Below are 22,191 nucleotides of genomic sequence, written 5' to 3'. Positions count from 1 at the left end.
TCGTCACCATCTGAATGACTGGACACTGTCAGACTGCTATCCAGTTCCACGAGTTGTTGATTTAAATTTCATGCTTCAAAAGGAAAAAAACATATCCTCAAAGATTAACCTACTGAAAGAGTTTTACCAAATTCCATTAGCCAATGATTAATAAACAAAAATTGGCTATTATTGTACCTTTTGTCTTTATGCATTTAATTATATGCCCTTCGGACTTCATAATGTACCTAGCACATTTCAGAGGTTTATACATGAAGTTTTAAGAGAATTAGATTTCTGCTTCCCGTATTTGGATGATATTTTGATAGTATCAGAATGTCCAGAGCAACATGTTGAGCAACTAAATTCACCCATTAAACAGATGAATTAGCATGGTTTTGTAATAGATATTGGAAACTCAGTATTTGGTGTAAAAAGGTCTAACATTCTCGGGATATTTAGCTACACCTGCAGGAATGAAGCCAGATCCAGAGAGGGTAGCAACAGTAACGAACTACAAATGATCAGGAGGAGGCACTGCTCATATGGAGTCAAGGTGATTTATTTTTAACTTCGAGCATTATTACGGATCATCAATTTCTGCTGTCGATGTTCGAAACATGCTGCTGAAAACCAAGCTTTGCTGAATTATTTACGTAAATGGTACAATTAAAAATCGCCAAAGGCATTTTTTGCCACAAATGCAAATATTTTGCAAATACAACACGTTTGACATTCCCCGGTTCATGTAATCAACCCACGTTATTTGTGGATGCATCAGATTTTGCATTAGGTACTGCACAGCAACATTGGCGAGATACAGTGGAGGACAATGTGAATTTTTCCCCAAAAAAGTTCACAATGACACTAAGTATTCCACATATGACAGAGCTGCTTATTATATACATGGCTGTCGAATATGTCGATGATGATGATGATGATGATGACCTTCATCAACTACAGTCCAGTCATCATACATCACTTGAATTAAAATACCATCGACAAATGGAGATACAAATTACTCGCCCTTATATTCCTGAAGCCTTTAGGTGTACTGTTTACCAACACTATCGCACTTTGTGTATCAGTACAAAAAAGGATGTCCAAAATTAGATGAAAACATGTACTGATTGTCAGAAAAACAAAGTATTACAACCTGTTAAAAGTGCTATTAGGAAACTTTCCCAGTAGTGATGAACGCTTCAAAATAAATTACCTTGACTTCATATGAGCAGTGCCTCCTTCTGATGGTGTAACAAGCATCAATATAGTTACAAATTGGCTAGATGTAGTATTTGTTAGGGACATAAAAGTCAAAGCAGTGGTGAGGGCATTTTTAAATTATTGAATAACTGGATTGGGAATGCCATACCAAGTATTGACTGACGATGGAAAACAGTTGACTTTGGTTTGATTGCATCCACATATTTTTGATAGTGCTTAGAATAGCTCAAACTACAGCATATCACCCTCAATCAAATGGAAAAATTGAAAGATTTTATCAAACACTTAAAGCAGTGATCCGTGCTATTGCAACTGCTAAATGGACTCGAATAATACTTTTAATCCTTTTCAGTCTTCAGTGCTCCATTAGAGAGAACACTAATGCTACAGCTCCAGAAATAGTTTACAGCCCACCCATCAGGATACCAGGTGATTTTTCTCTTCCCCTCCCAAGAGTATGGCACAGTAAGGGATGCAGACTTACTCAAATTGTGTCACAACTGAAACAGTATATGAATAATCTAAAACCTGTACAATATCCCCACAAAGCAAAAGAGACAGCATTCATACATACGGGCTTTAGCAACTCAGAGTACGTTTTTGTAAGGACTGATCAAGTGAAAAGGCACTAGAGCCTCCATATGAAGTGATTGAAAGGACCCCAAAGTTTTTTTTTAATTTTTAATTTACTTAAAGTGAAAGACCAGATAAAGAGTATCTTCATACCTGATGAACAAGAATAATAAGCACCACAAAGACATTTGAGTGGAATTGTCAGCCCAGGTCCAACAAGAAGACTCTAGAGAGGGGTAAAAAAAAAGGTGTGGTCATTAAATTCAATTTCCAACGAGATTAGTTGAAATCATAAACTGACTTCACTACTGATAAGGGGGTGGTATGCAAACATGACAAAGTACTTTGTTTTCATTTGTATGTGTTTGTGAAGTGTGTGCCTTGATAATGTTGACATAGTAGCGTTATTATTCTTTGGACTTTAACAAAAAAGAAGGTTGTTTCTCCATGGTTATTTCAATCAAAGTTTCATTGTGTGCAAAATAAGAAAATAAAATAAATGGAAAAATCTAAAGTGAGTCACTTACTGAACATAGTGCGCAATATATGCTTGAATATAACCTAAAGACCATAATCCAGTGAAAACTCTAGTGGTGCCCTTAATCAAGTAGTCGATGGCAAATAGCTAATCATCGTGATGTATGTATACAATAATGCTCATATTTTGCTTTATATAACCGTTTTAAATTACCAGCTTTTGAAACATTTAAGTGTTCATTATTTATTTAGTTGACTGTCACTGTTGCTTATAATTCTTAGTGGTGCTAGTTTAGAATGATTTCATCAATTTTCAATTTATTGCTTGCATTTCTAACATTTTACTGCAAAATAATTACAATGGAACATTCGAAAGACCAGGTCACACAGGTAAACTTAACAAATATTCAGTGCGTACATCTGGTAAAGTTTCAGTGGTTTAGAAAAGTGACCTAAGAATTTTTTGTATCAATGTGATCTTTGGAGAGAGTTTTTTTGCCTGCTACTTGCAACTTCTGTTGTGTCCTGCCTATTCATCCTATGGGGTGTCTAGGAAACCTGCTTTCCTGCTTTCTTAGATCACTAGAAGACTATTCAGGCAAATTGTATCAATGAAATTTTATTACAGTAAAATAAATAACAAGAACTTAACTTTGAGAATTTATGTTGGTGTGTCGCAAGCAATGGGTGACAGACAAAATAAGAAAATCTCTTCAGTATACAAAACTCCTAATACAAGTGAAACAATACAGTTTCTAAGTCGCTGCTGTAGAGCTTGTAGTATGGTCAGTCTTCAACTGGGCCGTGGCCAGGCGGCATGGCGCATGTGTTCTCTTCATCTAGAGGCCACTGCTGTCTTGGTGTCATCCTAGAGAGGGCTGGTCAGCGTACTATTGGCTGACGTCTTCTTCACAGCCCTCTCTGCTCTACCCTTCCTGACCGTCATGCCAGCACTTGACGTTTATGCTGGAACAACTTCTTTCGCCCCTGGCAATGTTTGTTAATGTGATGAATGCAGAGTTCCATCTTGCTTTGGAGTCAATATTAAATTGTAGATCCCATATAAATATCTGGGTAAATCATTTCATTGGCTGGAAAAACTTCAATGGAGATATGCCTAGTAAAGCACTCGGGTATTCAAACCTGCCTTTGGGCCATGTAGTACTCTTATCAGCAGGCCACTCAGTATGTAGCATTCATTAAATAAAATAAATGCGTGATAGCAGATAGAGATTTTTAACAGCTTTTTGGATTTATTTTATTGTAGGTGAATAGTTACAAGTAGTTAACCTTCCATGGAGGTAATAGCTAGAAGTTGGTAAAATAATATCTTTGGAAGTGTGAACACAAGCTGCTCTTACACAGGGATACCTCATATGAAGCAACTCCTACTTCCTCCAGACACTGCGACAAGCGTCAAGTGGACATTCTTGGTACCCACACTCACACTGTGAAGTTGCAGTGTGCGAAGTGGATAATTTTGTATAAGACGAGGACTCGTACTACAATGTGTTTTTTATTTCATTTAATGAATGCCACAAACTGAGTGACGTCAGAATGATGAGAGCCTTGCCTCGTGAAACACACAATTGAATTGTATAGAGTCCTATTTTAAAGTAATTGAAAGCATAATTACTGATAAATTATCTTTATATAAGTACACCTGTAAGATCATATGTTAATCCATTGTGTTGTAGTACTTCTTTTATAAATTTATTATTAGCTGATTAAATGTAAATGATTTTAATTATTTGATTACACTTTCAGATGATGGTGATGCAATTCTTACAGCTGAAAATACTGATGATTCAAATCAAGGAGGTGGAGATAAACCAGGATACCCATTGAGAGAGCAGGATCGTTTCTTACCAATTGCAAACATTGCAAAAATTATGAAAAGAGGAATACCAGAACCAGGAAAGATTGCTAAAGATGCAAGAGAATGTGTGCAGGAGTGTGTTTCAGAATTTATAAGTTTTATTACAAGTGAAGCAAGCGATCGTTGTCACATGGAGAAAAGAAAGACTATTAATGGTGAAGATATACTGTTTGCAATGACCACTTTAGGATTTGATAATTATGTTGAACCTCTGAAACTGTATCTGCAGAAATATAGAGAGGTAACATTTTATTAGTATCTCTGATTAAATTAGATGTACTCTTTTTCATTTTAACATAAAGATACCAATAAACTACAGTTTGTCTGCATTTGCTGATTGTCAAAGTGTAAATTGTAAATTAATTTTGTCGCATTATTACACATTTGTTTAGAGCAAACAGAATTAGTCATCAGTTTTGTGACACAGGAAAACTAAAGTGATGTTGTAAAGGACACACACAGTAATATTGCCTGATACTGCATTTATTATTTTTAAAAGTGATAACCAAAGTATGGTACATTGATAAAAGTTAGTAAGAACACTTCTCAAAATTATTACTTAAAAAAAAAATCTGTTTTTGACCCAGATAGCTGTCAGACCCCCACCCCCACCACCACAACCACAGCAAGATTCTTAAGTTTAGAAACGAGGGGAGAAATAATGACATAACTGACGCTGTCTGGTGTAAATAGCTCAGTTGGTAGAGCATTTTTTCCAGCCCCAGCCCAAAACCCTGTTTCCATGTGCTGGAATTTCAATTTTATCCTGAATGACTTGAATCTGCACATTATCTCTATTTGTAAGTGGCATTTTTGGACTGTCTTTAGTTTCTTTTTTTATGATGAAAAAGAAATAGGACTAGAAAGTATAACAGACGACAACACACACTGAAAACATTCTGAAAATCTGAAATATATGTGTATTGCCTGTTATATTTTCTAGTCGTATTTCTTTTTCATCATAAAAAATAAACTAGTAAGACAGTCCAAAAATGCCATTTACAAATAGTCAATCTGGAACCTTGCCTTGTGCAGCCAGTGCTCATAGCATCAGTTCTGTCATTATTTCTCCCCTAGTTTCCAAACTTAAAGAATCTTGCTGGGGGGCTGACAGCTATCTGGAACCAATCATAAACATCTGTCATTTAGTCATTTTGACTTTCATAAAAAAACTAAAATGTTCTTGGTGCTAGATTTAGCAAGTGAAATTGATGTGAACACATTACAATGGTTTCATAATTACTGCTCAAAATAAACAGTGAATAGTGTGTAGCATTGTCGTGGAAGTAATATTCATTGTTCATCAGAGTAGTCATGGATACACAACCAGGCAGCACTATTCGATAAGGAGGTGGTACATAATGTACCATACTTCCTCAGTTATGAAGAGAGGAAATTGTTTGTGAGAACCCCCCGAACATAGGGGTCAGAGTTGTGACGGGGATCGAGCTTTTACTTTCCATGGAGCTGTGCTGCCTGGAGAGGTACAGCTGTTTTAGTTATAGAAAACTCGTATATTGTTGCTTATCTTCATCAGAAAATTCATAGAAGAAACTTCATTCATAAGTCTCATCTTTAGAAACATTGTTGAAATGATTTTAATAGAGACATATGATGTTCAATTATCAGATGTCTTTGTGAACATCAATAACTTATTTACACACTTCGGTTCAATAAATATAATTTTTTTTAATAGCAAAAGACAACTCATTTAATTTTCCTCCATGACCATTAAGAACATGCTTGAATTGTCAAATTGTTTTGACACTTTAATTAATATTGTCATTTGTGCCAAAGTCTTCTCTTCGTGATGTCTGTTTTACATAAAATATTAAGTGATTTCTTTCAGTGTTTTCTGCATTGTCAGACAATTTTAGTTTCAAAAGTGAATGAGTACAACTAATTTTAAACTCTCTTAGTGATGAAGAAATATTATATCAACAAGGTTGAGGTTACGGATATGAAAGTAGCTAGGATGATTGCAGGTACTAGTAGATGGGAACAATGGCAGGATGGTGCCCACAATGAGGAAATCAAAGAAAAACTGGGAATGAACACTCTAGATGTAGCAGTCAGGGCGAACAGGCTTAGATGGTGGGGTCATGTTACACGCATGGGAGAAGCAAGGTTACCCAAGAGACTCATGGATTCAGCAGTAGAGGGTAAGAGGAGTCGGGGCAGACCGAGGAGAAGGTACCTGGATTCGGTTAAGAATGATTTTGAAGTAATAGGTTTAACATCAGAAGAGGCACCAATGTTAGCACTGAATAGGGGATCATGGAGGAACTGTATAAGGGGGGCTATGCTCCAGACTGAACGCTGAAAGGCATAATCAGTCGATGATGATGATGATGATGATGATGATGATGATGATGATGATGATGATGATGATGATTAATTTTAGTCTTACTCCAACAAAATTAATTTTATTTTTCAAAGTGTTAGGAAATCTCTTTTATATTTTTCATTTCCAAACCATCTTTTGTTGCAAAAAAAAAGATTTATAAGTACATAAAACAATATTGTGAAAAGGATAGTTCCTGCTCACCATATAGTGGAAATGCGAAGTCGCAGACAGACAAAATGAAAAGACTTCAGAAAGTGAGCTTTTGGCCAACAAGGCCTTTGTCGAAAATGGACAACATATGCACATCAGCTAGAGACACTGTGTGCGTGCATGTGGGACTAAAAGCTCACTTTCTGAGTCTTTTTCTTGTGCCTGTCTGTGACTTAGCATCTCCACTATATGGTAAGCAGCAACTAACCTTTTTCATAATATTGTTACATTCCATTCTGGATTTTCCATTGTTCGATAAGTACATGAAATGTATTTGTGGTTGCGAATATGAACAACCATCAGCTGTATACTGTTCATATTCACAACTGTGAATACATTTCACGTATTTCGTAAAGGCTGTCATTGCTGAAGTGCCTGTCGCTTCAGACGTGCATGCCTGTCTGAAAGAAGTTTGCTTTGTAGTCTGGATAAACTTGGGCACTGTAATGTCATATTGTATCAGATATATAAACATCTTTGCCAGTGAGACACCTAAGGTTCCTCCCTTCAACACATTCACCAACATAGATTGCAATTTCAGATAATCTTTATTCTGTAAACTTAACTCCCTTAAGCAAATTTGTGAAAATGATCTCCCTGTACCACACATTAGGCTCTTCACAGTATGCAAATGAATATGATCACACTGCTATGTATGATCTCTGACCGAGAATTCAGGATGGTATAAAACCCCAATGTGTTGCAGTCAGAGTATCTAAAAAGGTTAAGCATGTTATCTGAGAAGGTCATAATTCGCTTTCTTGAGAACCCTTTCTTCACAGTTTATATTATTCTACAAAGAATCCACTATGCTTGTTGGGGCACTATTGTGAACAAGTTGTGAACGACTCTAAGCCAGACATGTTTGCTGCACTACATGTCTTCTTAAGAACATGAAGGCCAGGGAAGCAACAATAGCCATTGTTCTTTTTAAGATGGCATGCACACTCCTAACAGTACATGGCTGGGCATTTTCATGTTGAAATTTATCCTGTTGAAATGGCTGAAGGACAGGCAATATGTCAACTTCTAAAATTTTCCTGATGTTACAGCCATTGTTCAAATTTACTTCAGAGCCTAGGTGTCTAATTTCATGTTGTGAAATACACACACTGTGGACACAGTTGACCATGCCACTCGGGCAGTGTACTACTTGCACCCATGTAATGGCTGCACGCAGCATGATGTAACGTCACTTAGTGCTGAACAGTGAAAGTGAGGATGCAAAAGGACTATCATTCTTATAGAAAGTAAAAATGTAGTAACAGCATTTAGGGACCGTAAATGATGGGTGGTATAGTTCATAAGTCTTCCACACTGCTTGGATCTAAATGATTATAAAAAGTGTCATTCTAACCTTTCAAAACACCCAATTTATTTGCCTGAGAAAGTGTATACAAACAAACATACAAAACAATATTTGGGAGGCAGTACATACAAATTTTTTTTTACTTTATTTGTTAAGCTGCTTCTGTCTAAGTGTTAAATAATGTGTAGAACTGTTATTGTCCATGAGCAGAGCTGATTTATTTTCTCCAACTGTTGAAACAGTTTTAAGAAAACTTTGGTATTTTCTATTTACATTATCTATGCACAGTGTAGGCTGTTTCTTCATGTGTTTTAAAACTTAAGTTTTTTTTTCCCATTCTTGTGGGAGAATGTTCATACGAAGAATGTTGCAGTGTCTCACAAAATAATGAAGCAAACTGTTAAACAAAGATCAAGAAAATAAAAATCCATTACTATAAGACGAGTGAGCATGAGTTAGTAGACTCCAGTGTTAGCAGTTGGCACTATTGCCCCGCAGTTCAGCCCATGTTCACTCTACACATACTCTTGATTTTAGAATTCTACACTTACCCAGCCAGCTGAACATTGTTGTTGCATACCCACTCCCACCACAAGTAGTCGGTTCAGAAAAAACATTGTTTGCGTAAAACTGGCTTTAGAACAACATCCTTGTATGTAATTCAGAGAAGCTTGTATTGGGGTGTGGCTGGGGAGGGGATGGAAACAGGTTTGGAAACCAGATTACAAGGATTGATGTGACATCAAGCGTGACAAGCCAACATGTGGGTGAAAATGACATGGGAACAGTGGAGAGGTAATGAAGAAAATAGTTGATATCATTGATTTTATAAATGAGGCCGCTGTTAATGCATTGGTTTCAGTCAAGTAGCACCATGATTGATTACATAGAAGCACAGTAACCAGCTGCAGTGGGGCGTTTAGGGTGGCTAGGTGATACGGAATATGGACGTATGGGTAGTAGGGGCATAGAGGGAGATTGATTGAGGAGACATTATCGGGCTTGGGTGTAGCAATTTGTGTAGTAATTAGTGGTTATGTTGGTTTTCTGGGATGTAATCAGTGTGTTAGGGCTTGTACACCATGTGATCAAAAGTATCCAGACACCTGGCTGAAAATAACTTAAAAGTTCATGGCGCCCTCCATCGGTAATGCTGGAATTTAATATGGTGTTTGCCCTCCCTTACCCTTGATGACAGCTTCCACTCTCACAGGCATACGTTCAGTCAGGTGCTGGATGGTTCCTTGGGGAATGGCAGCCCATTCGTCACAGAGTGCTGCACTGAGGGGAGGTGTCGATGTTGGTCGGTGAGATCTGGCATGAAGTCGGCATTCCAAAACATCCAAAAGGTGTTCTATAGGATGCAGGTCAGGACTCTGAGCAGGCCAGTCCATCACAAGGATGTTATTGTCATGTAACCACTCTGCCACAGGCCGTGCATTATGAACAGATGCTCGATAGTGTTGAAAGATGCAACCGCCATCCCCAAATTGCTCTTCAACAGTGGGAAGCAAGAAGGTGCTTAAACATCAATGTAGGTCTGTACTGTGATAGTCCATGCAAAACAATAAGGGGTGCAAGCCCCCTCCATGAAAAACACAACCACACCATAATACCACCGCCTCCAAATTTTAGTGTTGGCACTACACACACTGACAGATGTCCATACAATGTTTTACCATTGTTTAGTTGTCCAGTGTTTACACTCCTTACAACAAGTGAGGCGTCATTTGGTATTTACTGGTGTGTGTGTGTGTGTGTGTGTGTGTGTGTGTGTGTGTGTGTGTGTGTGTGTGTGGCTTACGAGCAGTCGCTCGACCATGAAATCCAAGGTTTGTCACCTCCCACCTAACTGTCATAGTACTTGCAGTGGATCCTGATGCAGTTTGGAATTCCTGTGTGATGGTCCAGATAGCTGTCTGCCTATTACACATGACCACCATCTTCAACTGTCGGCAGTCTCTCAGTCAACAGATGAAGTCGGCCTGTATAATTTTGTGCTGGGCGTGTCCTTTCACATTTCCACTTTACTATCACATCAAAAACAGCGGCCCTTGGAATGTTTAGGAGTGTGGAAGTCTCGCGTACAGCTGCATGACACAAGTGACACCCAATCACCTGACCACGTTTGAAGTCCGTGAGTTCCGTGGAGCACCCCATTCTGATCTCTCACAATGTCTCATGACTACTGAGGTTACTGGTATGGAGTACCTGGCAGTAGTTGGCAGCATAATGCACCTAATATGAAAAAGTATGTTTATGGTGCTGTCCGGATACTTTCGGTCACATAGTGTAGGTGAAAGAGTCAGACTGCTGGCATCTTCTTTGTCAGGTAATCACTGCATTTCATCATGAAAATATTCCAGTAGATAAAGACTGTGAGGATGATCAAAACAGGTACATTTTAAGGTTGTGTATGACTGTCCTTTCTTTCAGTTAGAGGATTATGTCCTTGAGAAAGGAAGATGACATCTGGAAGTAATTCTGGGATGATAACCAGAGGGTGGTTGGGTGGAAGTGGGGGAGGGTCATAATTGGATGGAGATATAGTCTGGAAGAGAGTGAATTCAATGTTACTTTTCTCAGTTTTGGTGGGAGGGATAGTTGGCAACAAAATCTTTTCATTATAGTAATCTTTGACCAGTCCAACATTAGGGACTTTTGATGTGCAACTAAAGATGGGGCCATAGGAAAGGACTGATGTTCCATGAGGTTGAGGTTCGTAGTGCATTTGTATTTATATAATCATGACCACCATTTAACTGTCCATGTGAATGTATGGATATTGTCCAACACACGATTGAACGGATATTGTCTGTGACCAAGAGCAGAGTTGACCACAGTGTGACAGGACTTGTTGCTGACCATAACATGCTCAATTCCATTGCCTGCCTTCACAGCCCATGCTGTTGTGCATCTCTCTGTCTCCCCCCCCCCCCCCCCCCCCCCCCCAAAAAAAAAGGTAATTAATTAATTACGGCCACCAACTGTTGCACCACAAATGCACAACAGACATTTCGTAAAGTCTGTAATGTTTACTTGCTGTTTCTTGGTTAGGAAGTTTTCACAGACGAAGGGGATGTTCTCGTGCGAATTAAGGCAACCTCTTAAAGCCAGTATTGCACAGTTACATAAATAGATCACTTATAGAATTATAAAAATAATATATATAATAGAGGAAAATATTCCATGTGGGAAAAAATATATGTTAATAGCAAATATGCTGTAACTTACCAAACGTGAAAGTGCTGGTAGATAGACACAATAAAAAAACATACAAACACAAATTTCAAGCTTTCGCAGCCCAAGGTTGCTTCATCAGGAAAGAGGGAAAGATGAAAGGATGTGGGTTTTAAGGGAGAGGGTAAGGAGTTATTCCAATCCTGGGAGCAGAAAGACTTACCTTAGGGGGAAAAAAGGACAGGTGTATACTTTGTGTGTGTGTGTGTGTGTGTGTGTGTGTGTGTGTGTGTGTGTGTGTGTGTGTTTTGAGATTAGCTCCCTCTTTTCCCTACATGGTTCTCTGTAGTAGACAATTCCTAAGTAATGTGTGTCCCATCCAAGAAGTTTTTGTCTTCTTTATCATCCTCCTGAATTTTCTCTCCTCTCTGACTCTCTCCAGCACCTCATTTCTCATTCTATTGGTCCATTGCACTTTCTCTGTTACCACATTTCAAAACTTTCTAAATATTTTTGTTCTTTCTGTGTGACTGTCCACATTTCGGAACCATAAGACATCACACTCAATACAAAATGTTTATCTAACCTCTTTCTAAGTAAATGGGGATACTTCTGGCTGTTAACAAACCTTTCTCTCTCCCTAAAGCTTTCTTTCCCATTGACATTCTGCATCTCGCTTCCTGTGTACAACTTCCACTGGAACTTATCAAGCTTTCCAAATACTGGAATGACTGAACCTCTTCTAATACCATCTGGGGTACACTAATTATGTTATCTTTTCTGATTCCCATTGCTTTGGCCTTGCCAATGGTCAATTTCATTCCAAACTCTTCACCCACACTTAACAATATTCTCCTTCATTGTGAGAAGCTCTACCTCCGTTTCTGCTAGCACAGTCATGTTATCAGCATACTTGATGGTTTTTATTCTTTCTCCTTTCACTACAAGTCCTTTTGGTTTTCCCAAGGCCTTATTGAATAGCTTTTCAGCACATATATCGAAAAGTGCTGGTGACATACAACCACCCTGACTCACATCTCTTCAGTTTCATCTTATACTCGAACTATCATTTTCTGCCCCATAAAGGGTTACTTTATCAAACTGCTATCCTTCCAATCTATCTTTTCAACAGCAGAGCCTAGTCAGTTTTGTCAAATGCATATTCCCAGTCAATGAAACAAATTTACGTTGCAAGACACCAAATTGCACCTCTGGACCCTGTTTCTTTTCTAACTCTGAACTGATATTCTCCTCTATTTTCCTTTCTATTCCTCTCAACACTGTTCTGGTCACAGCCCTGATAGCAAGGCATAGAAAACTAATTGTCCTATATAGTCTTTACATTAATTGCTATTTCATTTCTTTGTTACGGGAAACATTATGGTCTTATGGTGATATTGAAGCTAGACACCTGTGCCATATATTCTACTGACCAGATTTGTAATTCCAGTTACAGTATCATTCCCAAAGGCATCCAGCCCCGTGGATGGTATTTGATCGCTGTCCATTGCTTTTCATTCCTTTAGATCCTGGATCATTTTAATCACTTTGTCCGTTATTGGTCTCCAGTGATTTTTGTCACATTCTTGTTCATCGTCTAGGACTAATCCTTCATGCTGAGCACATAGAATCAAATAGACATTCTGCGTATGTCTTCAGTACATGTTTGTTTTTGTCAGTATTCATTGTTACCTTTTCCCGCTTGGTTAGCATTCCTTGTTTACTTATTTTTCCATTGTTATACACTTTGCAACTCTGTACCTTTCATCTATTTTTCCTCGAAAATGGTTCTATTTGCTCAAATTGCTTTTTCATCCAGTCTTCTGTTGCTTTGTCAGTAGTCCTCCGCAGATCGTTGTTCAGTTTCCTATATTGTCATTTACCTTCTTCTGAATAGTCATTTTCCATTTTCTCTGTTCATCCATTTTTCAATACATACTATGTGATCCATTCCTTTTTATTCCTCCTTTCTTCCACTTTTTCAAATTCTTTCTCTAAAGTTTTCTACATTGACTCTCTGCTAGTAACCCACTCCTCGGATATATCCAGGCTTAGTCTCACTATTCTCAATCTGTCTCCCATACTATGTGTAAAAGGCTTGGCACCTTCGTTCTTCAGTTTTGCCAGGTTCCACTTATTTACAAGTTGTCTCTTTTTAACATGTTTTGACCTAGTTATTGTGTCTGTTACAAGCAAGTTGTGATTTGTATTGGCATCTCCTCTTGAAAAAGTTATAGATGTACTGACGCTGTTTTTAAATCTTTGATTAGTTAAAAAGTAATCCTTCTGGTAGCTGGGTCTATAAACATTGCTTTTTCATGTATACAGTATTTTTTTATGATTCATGACCACATGTTGGCAATCCAAAAGCCAAGACTCTCTCAGACCCTGTCACTTTGTCTTCCCTTTAATTCCTTTGTCCTAGTCCATAATCTCCAACATCCTTTCCATGCCTACATATCCCCAATTTGCTATTCCAGTCTCCCATTATCACTGTTCTTATTTCATCTTTTCTATTTTTCTTCTTGTACAATAATCTTACTGCTCCTTCTCCTTTGTGGTCTCCTCCCTTGTAATTCACCTTACTCTCTCCTTCTCCTTCCCATCACACATTACAGTGTCCTAAAATGCTGCTATATCTCTTTATTTCCTTCTTCACATCTTCCAGTTTACCGTTCTCATTCATTGTTATATTATGGGCTCCAATCCTCAGTCCAGGAATTTGTCTTCTTCTTGTTTAATCTCTTAGCACACTTTTCCTGGGATAATGCCCATCTGGAGGTCGGATTGTGGACACATTACTCCAGAATATTCCTTCTCAGGAACAGCTATTCCTTAAAGTGTTTTGTCCAGTGGGGCTAGAGATACCATAACAGTCTTTAATGTGGTGGTTTTCCTGTGCCTTCCACACCCTATACTGTAGACCTTCAATAGATTCTTCCACGTTCAGAAGTGAATTTTCATTTCAAGGGCATGAGGCTTTTGGAACATGGTGGAGGGGAACCACTTATACTGGTGGTCACTTTGTGTATCGTCACAGTTGATCATGATGCCTGGGGATACAGTAACCCATTAAGTTAATTAGAGAAGGTGCTGACCATATGATGCATTGCTATAGGCAGATGACACAGTGCTCATCAAAGTGCTACCACACCTGAAAATGTGCATAGCATGGTGGTAGTGCTGGAAAGAATTACTTTTTTACATGCGTTGTTAAGGAGAAGCTGATTTGTATGCTTCCCCATAAGCCTGACATTATCAGTTTTTATTTAGAAGGGCTGATTTACTACTACTTACTACCACTTACTACTACTACTACTACTACTACTACTATGTGATCAGGCCCAGTGGACTGCACGCATCTACAAGTTTCCTCCTCCACTGTATTCTGTCCATTGCTGCTATCCACCGTCCGTTCACATATGTTGACACTTGGTTTAAATCTTCATGGAGTCCATCCCTCCAACGCTTCTTGTCTCTCTGGCGGTCTCTTTCCTGTATGTGTGAAATCCAGGAGCTTCCGAGGCCATCTGTGAGCCTCCATCCGGGCCACATGGCCGACCCACTGCATTCGTTTGACTTTACCAGCACCCCAGCATAGCAGGAACTGTTATAGTTCCTCAAGCTCTTGGTTGTATTTGATCCTCCATTCCCTGTATTTGCATCCAGAACTGGACTGAAGATCTCCCGAAGCACTTTTCTCTCAAAAACAAGGAGCTTATGGAAGTCCTGTTTCCGTATACTAGAGATATCTGGACCAAAGCAGTTGTGCTAGGCTGTGGTAAGGTCGGTTTCCTGCTTCACATGGAGTTTTCAGTGAAAAGTGCCCCTAGGTATTTGAATTCTTGCACTCACTTGTAGGATTGGTCCCCAACCTGCAGTGATTGTAGATGATCAGCAGTCTGATAATGACCACACATCATAACAAGGCACTCTCTTGCCTTCGTTTATGTTTAGCCCAAATTTGCTGGCAGCCTCCTTTAGTGCTTTGGTCATTTGCTCCTACTCCTCTTCCGACCTAGAGAGTAAAAAGATGTCGTCTGCATAGGCTATGTATGCCAGTCTCTTTCCTTTGATTTCAATCCCTTCGCTCTCTTGGGAGGTCTCGCGTATGATCTTCTCGGGGGCAAAGTTGAACAGAATAGGGGCAACCCATCTCCTTGCCTGAGTCCTGTCACAGTTTTAACCTCCTCAGTTACGCGATTTCCCATCTTCACCTTTGCACGTGTTTTGTTCAGACAGATCTTTATCAGATTGATGAGTTTCTCTGCTATGCCAAACTCCCTTAAACAGTTGAGCAGGCTCTTGCGATGTATACAGTCATAGGCCCTCTTAAAATCAACGAATAAAATATGCGCATCTTTACCATATTCACCCAGTTTCTCAGTGAGCTGCTGGAGATTGAAGATGTGATCTACTGTTGACCGTCCTGGCCGTAAACTTCCTTGGACTCGCCAATCACCGATTCTGCCACTGGCTGAATTCTGTGTATGAGGCAATTGGACAGCATCTTATAGCAGACGTTAAGCAGGATGATTCCTCGATAGTTGTCACATTTCAGTTTGTCGCTCTTCTTATGTATTGGACAAATCGGAGCTGTTTTCCATTCTCCTGGTAGTTCTTCTTTGGTCCATATTGCCTGTATCAGTCAGTGTATTTTTTCTGCAAGTTTCTCTCCTCCTGCCAGGATCATTTCAGCCTGTATTCCATCTTCACCTGTACTCTTATTCTGTTTAAGGTGTCTGATTATGGTTTTTATCTCATCCAGGGTAGGTGGGGGATAGTCTGCATCGGCTGTAATTGGGTACTGGAAATCAAACTGCAGTTCGGGTTCATCACAGTTTAGCAGCTGTCGAAAGTACTCTTTCCATCTCTCAGCTATGTCGCTATCGTTCATCAGGATCTTAACATGGGAATCTTTGACAAATTTCTGCTTGGCCTGGTGACCTTTGCAGAGTTACTTCACCTTCAGAAACATTTCCCTAGTCTTTTGTCCTCTGAAGTCTGTTTCTGCTTCAATGATGATATCCCTTATGTATTTCCTCTTTCCTCTTCTCAGAATTGCTTGTATAGTCTTTTGGACCACCTCAAATTGTGCTTTGCCCTGTGCCGGATTTGTCCCCTTTAGCCACTTGCTCCTGGCTTCCTTTCCCCTTACCAGGGCATCTGCACATTCCTTTCCAAACCAGTTCTTCTTGCCCACTGGGTTTCCCATGTGTGTGTGTTTCCTTTGCTGTATCCCTAACTGAGCTCTGGATGTTTCCCCACAACCCTAGAGCCTCACATTGTGTGGGTATACTTTACCACCCACACAAAAGCAAGCTACGCCTGTGAACCTTGCCTTTTTCAGATAGTCACGGTCATCGTAGATGCGACTCAGAATTTTGCTGCAAATGCTTTGCATTTTGGCCTGTAGTCAGACTGGAGTGCATGCAGCAGTTGCACCTTGTAGGTGTGAAGCTTCAGTCTCTTGTTGGCACCCTGTGCACTGTCGGAGGCAGTAGCTCCAACTGTTGAGAGGCTTGCTGGATTGATGTACTTAGGCTCCAGATAAACTCCTGTTGCACACATTCCACGTTCTTTGAACCGTACATAGGTCTATAACCTTCAGATGGTTGGATGTAATGGTGGTGTGCTTCTGTAACATGTCCAGAAATTCTGCTGGACCTAAGTGTTGGATTTGATCTCTATCAACCATTCCCACATTCTGCTATCTGCTGAGGGTGGCTGTTTTTGTCAGTAACCAATTGCAAAATAAATAAAAAAGAAATATCTTAAAGTGTGGGTGAACATTACACTGCAGACTGCACCTTTCTACCAATCCCCATTTCTTAAATATATGTAATAAAACTTGTAAAGATCAGTTTGGATCACCCTGTATTTCTGTTGCCTATTTGTGAGTTGTTGCCTTATTTGAAACTATCATCCATCTTTTTCAAGATTCCGTTTTCTGAATGTCCTACCTTTCTGTGTTTCTTTTTTAAAAAATCTGCAGTTCACAACCTTTTAAACAAAGTGTCTGTTGGCTTCCATTCATTTTGGAATAACCATATAATTGATTGCTGCTTCTACAGTTACATCCAAAATTCTTCTCCCTAGGCACTGTTGTTCACAGGTTTTGCATTTTACCAGTTGAACTTTTATGCATTTTATTTATACATGCATACGCTAGAATTTTGGTCAGATCATGTGGGATCCACAGTGAACAGACATTTTTTTTTTTTTTTTTTTTTTTTTTTTTTTACAACTAAATGTTTATGCAGAATAAAACTTCGTTGACATGCCTAAGAATGCCCCTATCTCACTGTTAGATCCTCTTCAGTCTTGTTGCACACAGCATCACTGTTTTTTGGCACAACAACTAGTTTTGTTCAACCTTCATGAAATTCGTTTCCGATGGAAGTGTGGCCACAATAAAATTCTGAAAACGAATTTCACGTAGCCTTTTCTAAAAATCATGATGTAGAAGTTTAAGAAAGTGGTTAGAGCCATTGTCGGTTAATGCTTTTAAGAAAATCATCAAAAGTCATCCAACAAAAACTTTCATATGTAATTTGTGGTTTTTGCAACTTTGCTTCTGTAAATATTCATTGCAAACAAATCACCTGTCTAATTTCTGAGCTGCAGTGTATAACTCAGATGACAAATTTTAAAACAATAATATAGTACCTTAGTAGTGCCATCTATGGTTGTTTCTAGAAACTTAATAGCAATACCCAGTGTAAATTCAGAATGTTCAGTCTCTTTTATTTCAATTTGTTTGTCCTGTCTGCTCATAAGGTAACTAGTTGCAGTTAAAGATATCAAAATGTTGTCAACTGTATATGTATGTTACTCTTTGTTTCATCTTTAATAGATACATATTCCCAACTTAGTGCAATTGCTAGTCAGTGATTTAATCTTTTACTGGTTGTATATTTACAACACACAGATAATATCATTAATTCTGCAATCAGTGTGATTTTTAACTTTTCTTTTATCTTCAAGAAATGTGGATTTAGGGAATTCTACATTTGCTATAAAAAGTTTGCCAACTTTTGGTCTTTGTTTCAGGCTACCAAGGTAGACAAGCCACTAGTAGCAGAAATGTATGAAGAGATGCCTGATGAAACATTTAGTAAGTATTTTTCTTTCTTCCTTTTTTATTTTGTGTAGTCAGAGAGAAACTAGAGAGAGAGAGAGAGAGAGAGAGAGAGAGAGAGAGAGAGAGTGTGTGTGTTATAAGCATGAAAGGTGTGCCACTGAATGCCCCTTGTGCATTAGTGAATGGATTTCTTGTTGATGCCATACTATGTGGTTAGAAACTGCTGTAGCTGAAGCATTAATTGGAAATAGTTTTAAACTGGAATTGTGCTGCTAATAAAAGGAGACAGAAATAAAGGAAAAAAAACATAAAATAAAACAATGGTTTGCAAACATTCACGTTGTAAGAGGACATAAGAGTATGAGACTTCATGGCAGATTAAAACTGTGTGTCGGACCAAGACTCAAACTCAGGAGTCAGTAAGTTTCATATCAGCACACTCTCTGCTGCAGAGTAAAAATTTCATTCTGGGCTTAAGAGTATGTTCTCCATAACGCATTCAGACCTGGACTCTGTAATACCACAGTCTAACATATGCAGTCACGACACTTACTGCAGTGAAAGTTGATGGTTAGATAAATGCTGTTGCCTCTAGTGGCAAGAAAGCTGGCCATAAGAACATTTGTTTTTTATTTTTTCTGCTTAATTAACAAAGTAGTTACTATATTTTTGTATTCCAAGCACTAGTAAATTAACAAGGGACATGAATAATTTTGAAATAGTTGTACAAACTGCCGGATCTTAGTGATTGTGACGTGAACTAAAATTTTTCATGTAGAAATACATTTATATACAGGTATAATTGCAGCTTACTTTGCTGAAAGCAAGAGAATATAAATAAATATTTCGTGCATGAAAAGCATAAGTGCAGTACCCACATCTGCTTGCTTGCTACTCTGATAATGTGAACATTGCCCCTCCACCAGCTATATGCATGCAGGAGAGACAGAACAGTCATCAGATTTATCAAGTCAGAGGGTGTATCAGGTGGTGACATTATCGGGGCTTTCAGTACAGTGTTCTGGTGTACAGTAGTGTGTATTGTGGAAGGAAGACACCTAAAATGGCTGACAGTGTTGCGCACTGAGGAGCAGCCTGATGTCCATTGACCTCCACTTATAAACTCTTCTTTCATTTGCGTCATCTGAATTTTTTTGGCCATAGCACATTAAGAATTTGTTTTAAATGTTTGTATTAAGATTATCATCTAAAAAACTTTGAATCTTGTTAAAAAGAAATGTACATCTTATAATGAAAAATACAATTTTTTACACCATTGCACAGTCAATGTAGATTATTTTGTCCTTTGTTTTTTAACCAATAGATCAAATTTTCAAATGTTTAAATATTATGATAGATAAGTATATATAATTAAATTCACATGCACAAAGATTGCAAGTGGAAAAAGGAGGATAGAAAGGAAATATGGGAGCAATTGAAAAAGTTAATACAGTGATTAAAATGGGACAAAGGAAAAGAAATTTAAAAAATGACCAAAGACATTTCAATACAGATTTAAAATTAAATTTTTAACCTTCTCAGGTAATCTGAACCCATAACCTATTGCAGTTGGGAACTCTACCTTAACCATTACTCTATGCAACCAGTCTGCATAAATTGCTTTTTTTAAGGCTGTAAAGAATCTCTTGAAATTCAGAAGCATTGTTAGTGTGTCATAATGATTTGGAAATGGTCTACATAAAAACAGTTTATCAGCAAAGGCATGTACGCTTGCTTAGTTCATGGGATTGGAGCTTTAGAAGTATTAATATATTCAAACTTAGAGTAAGACCAGAACGATGGAGTCATAGAGGTGTTACTACTTTTGCAAAATTTAGAAATATCTTCTCCCAAAATTTTAACAGAGTCATCAGATGCTCAGTGATGTCTGTGTTAGAAGAAAGCGAATGACTGACTCAAAGGTAGAAAGCTAGATTTGTAATCAGTGAATGTGTGCAGTTAGGTTTGAAGAAAACATGAGTCCTCAGATATTAAGGGACTGAATGTAGGGAGAGACTGTATTTAACAGCAATGGAGGATACACTGCTGAAGGCTGCTCGTCATGCCAAAGGGAACAATAGATAATGGATGACATAATAAAAGGATTTAGGAAACTATGAATAGGATGTAACATTACAATATGCGCAGAAAAGAGTTTGCTCTCACTTTAGTAGCTCTACTAAAGTATAGATTTAAGTGTCAGGAAGTCATTTCTGAAAGTATTTGTATGGAGTGTAGCCATGTATGGAAGTGAAACATGGACGATAAATAGTTTGGACAAGAAGAGAATAGAAGCTTTCGAAATGTGGTGCTACAGAAGAATGCTAAAGATTAGATGGGTGGATCACATAACTAATGAGGAAGTATTGAATAGGATTGGGGAGAAGAGAAGTTTGTGGCACAACGTGACTAGAAGAAGGAATCGATTCGTAGGACATGTCCTGAGACATCAATTTAGTTTTGGAGGGCAGTGTGGAGGGTAAAAATCGTAGAGGGAGACCAAGAGATGAATACACTAAGCAGATTCAGAAGGATGTAGGTTGCAGTAGGTACTGGGAGATGAAGAAGCTTGCACAGGATAGAGTAGCATAGAGAGCTGCATCAAACTAGTCTCAGGACTGAAGACAACAACAACAACAACAACAACAACAACAGTAGCTCTACTACAGTAACATTATTGGTGACTAACTTGCAGTTCACTGAGTACAAATTTAATGTTATTTAGACCATAAAATTCGTGCTTTTAAAGATAGCTAGTCTTTTGGTTAACAAATTGGTAGATTAAGTAGATTGGCTGCAGAGGTATAGACAGTAGCTTAACATTTGTTTCCATTAAATGGAGTAGAAACATTAGTGTTCTTTGCTAAGTGTGATTTATATGCTTTTAACAATAGGAGCACAAGTTTCATTGTGTACTATTGGAAATCGTTAACCATAAAGCTCCTGCAACTTCTTATCCACCTTTACCATAAGCAGACAAGGAAAAAAAATCCGTTTGATGGCAAATCTCTTTTCCAAATTATGGCTTTTATCATTCATTCGTATACAGTGTGGAAGAAACTACATAGAACTTTCTGTTTCAGGTACCCAGACCTTACAAGGTAACATCATTACATCTGAGCAAAATGGAGCTGGAGAAACAGTGATATACACATATCCTGAACAGATCCAACAATTTCAACTCCCATAAAGTATATTTGGCATCAGATAAAATCTGTAAAAACAGATATAAGCCTGTTGATATTTGTGAAGCCTTTTTAAGAAGGCAGACTTATATACTCCATTGTAAGGAATTTGAGAGTTGCTAAGGGGAAACTACTTGTATTATATTGTAATAAGTGTAATAATGGATTTATATAATATGATTTTGAATAAAATTTCATTGTATTTTTAATTACAAAGAAATGTTCCACTTTATTTCATTGTTTGGTATTGAAGGTCAAATTTGTGTTTATTAATAACCTTTTCTATCTTGCCTTTATGTGCATTGTTATTTACCAGAATGTATTTTTGTAGTAAGGGAATCATAATAATGCATTTAATTAAAAAATTAAAAATATCATATAGTTTTTATTAATAGTTGCTAAGGTTATATAATTCCATATGCCCCGTTTGTTCCTCTTTAACCTAAGCATGGTGACAGTGAAAAGTTCCTCTCATCCAGAGTGTTAAGTTATTATGGTATAAACTATACTGTATCAGAACAGTCTCCTCAGCAGACAACCCAAAAGACAAATTTATCAGTTTCATGTAAAGATGTAAAAAAATTTTTAAGAATTTAAGTAACAGAATAATTTATAATTTTCAAATGTGCCACTCTTCTAAAGCCAGGGAATATTATTGATAGCTTGTCACATTTTTTGTGTGTATGTATTAATTGCCAAGGTGTCTATTGAGTGCTGTTCTGTAATAAACAGAAGTCAATCTGG

General features: G+C 38.0%; 1 protein-coding gene across 2 annotated transcripts in view; it reads left to right on the top strand.

The window, feature by feature from the left end:
• Nucleotides 1-21,656, top strand: part of LOC124613894 (nuclear transcription factor Y subunit beta) — a 93,875-nt gene extending 72,219 nt beyond the window's left edge. For both annotated transcript variants that reach the window (XM_047142636.1, XM_047142637.1), the window contains 3 exons: nt 4,021-4,373; nt 18,232-18,295; nt 21,346-21,656. In XM_047142636.1, coding sequence (XP_046998592.1) covers nt 4,021-4,373; nt 18,232-18,295; nt 21,346-21,452 — 524 coding nt within the window. In that variant the 3' untranslated portion in view covers nt 21,453-21,656. The remainder of the gene's footprint in view (nt 1-4,020; nt 4,374-18,231; nt 18,296-21,345) is intronic.
• The last annotated feature ends 535 nt before the right edge of the window (nt 21,657-22,191 follow it).

This window comes from Schistocerca americana, chromosome 4, assembly GCF_021461395.2.
Source record: "Schistocerca americana isolate TAMUIC-IGC-003095 chromosome 4, iqSchAmer2.1, whole genome shotgun sequence".
NCBI classification, from domain to species: domain Eukaryota; kingdom Metazoa; phylum Arthropoda; class Insecta; order Orthoptera; family Acrididae; genus Schistocerca; species Schistocerca americana.
Note: the sequence above shows the minus strand (reverse complement) of the source record. Positions and strands in the feature narration are given on the sequence as shown.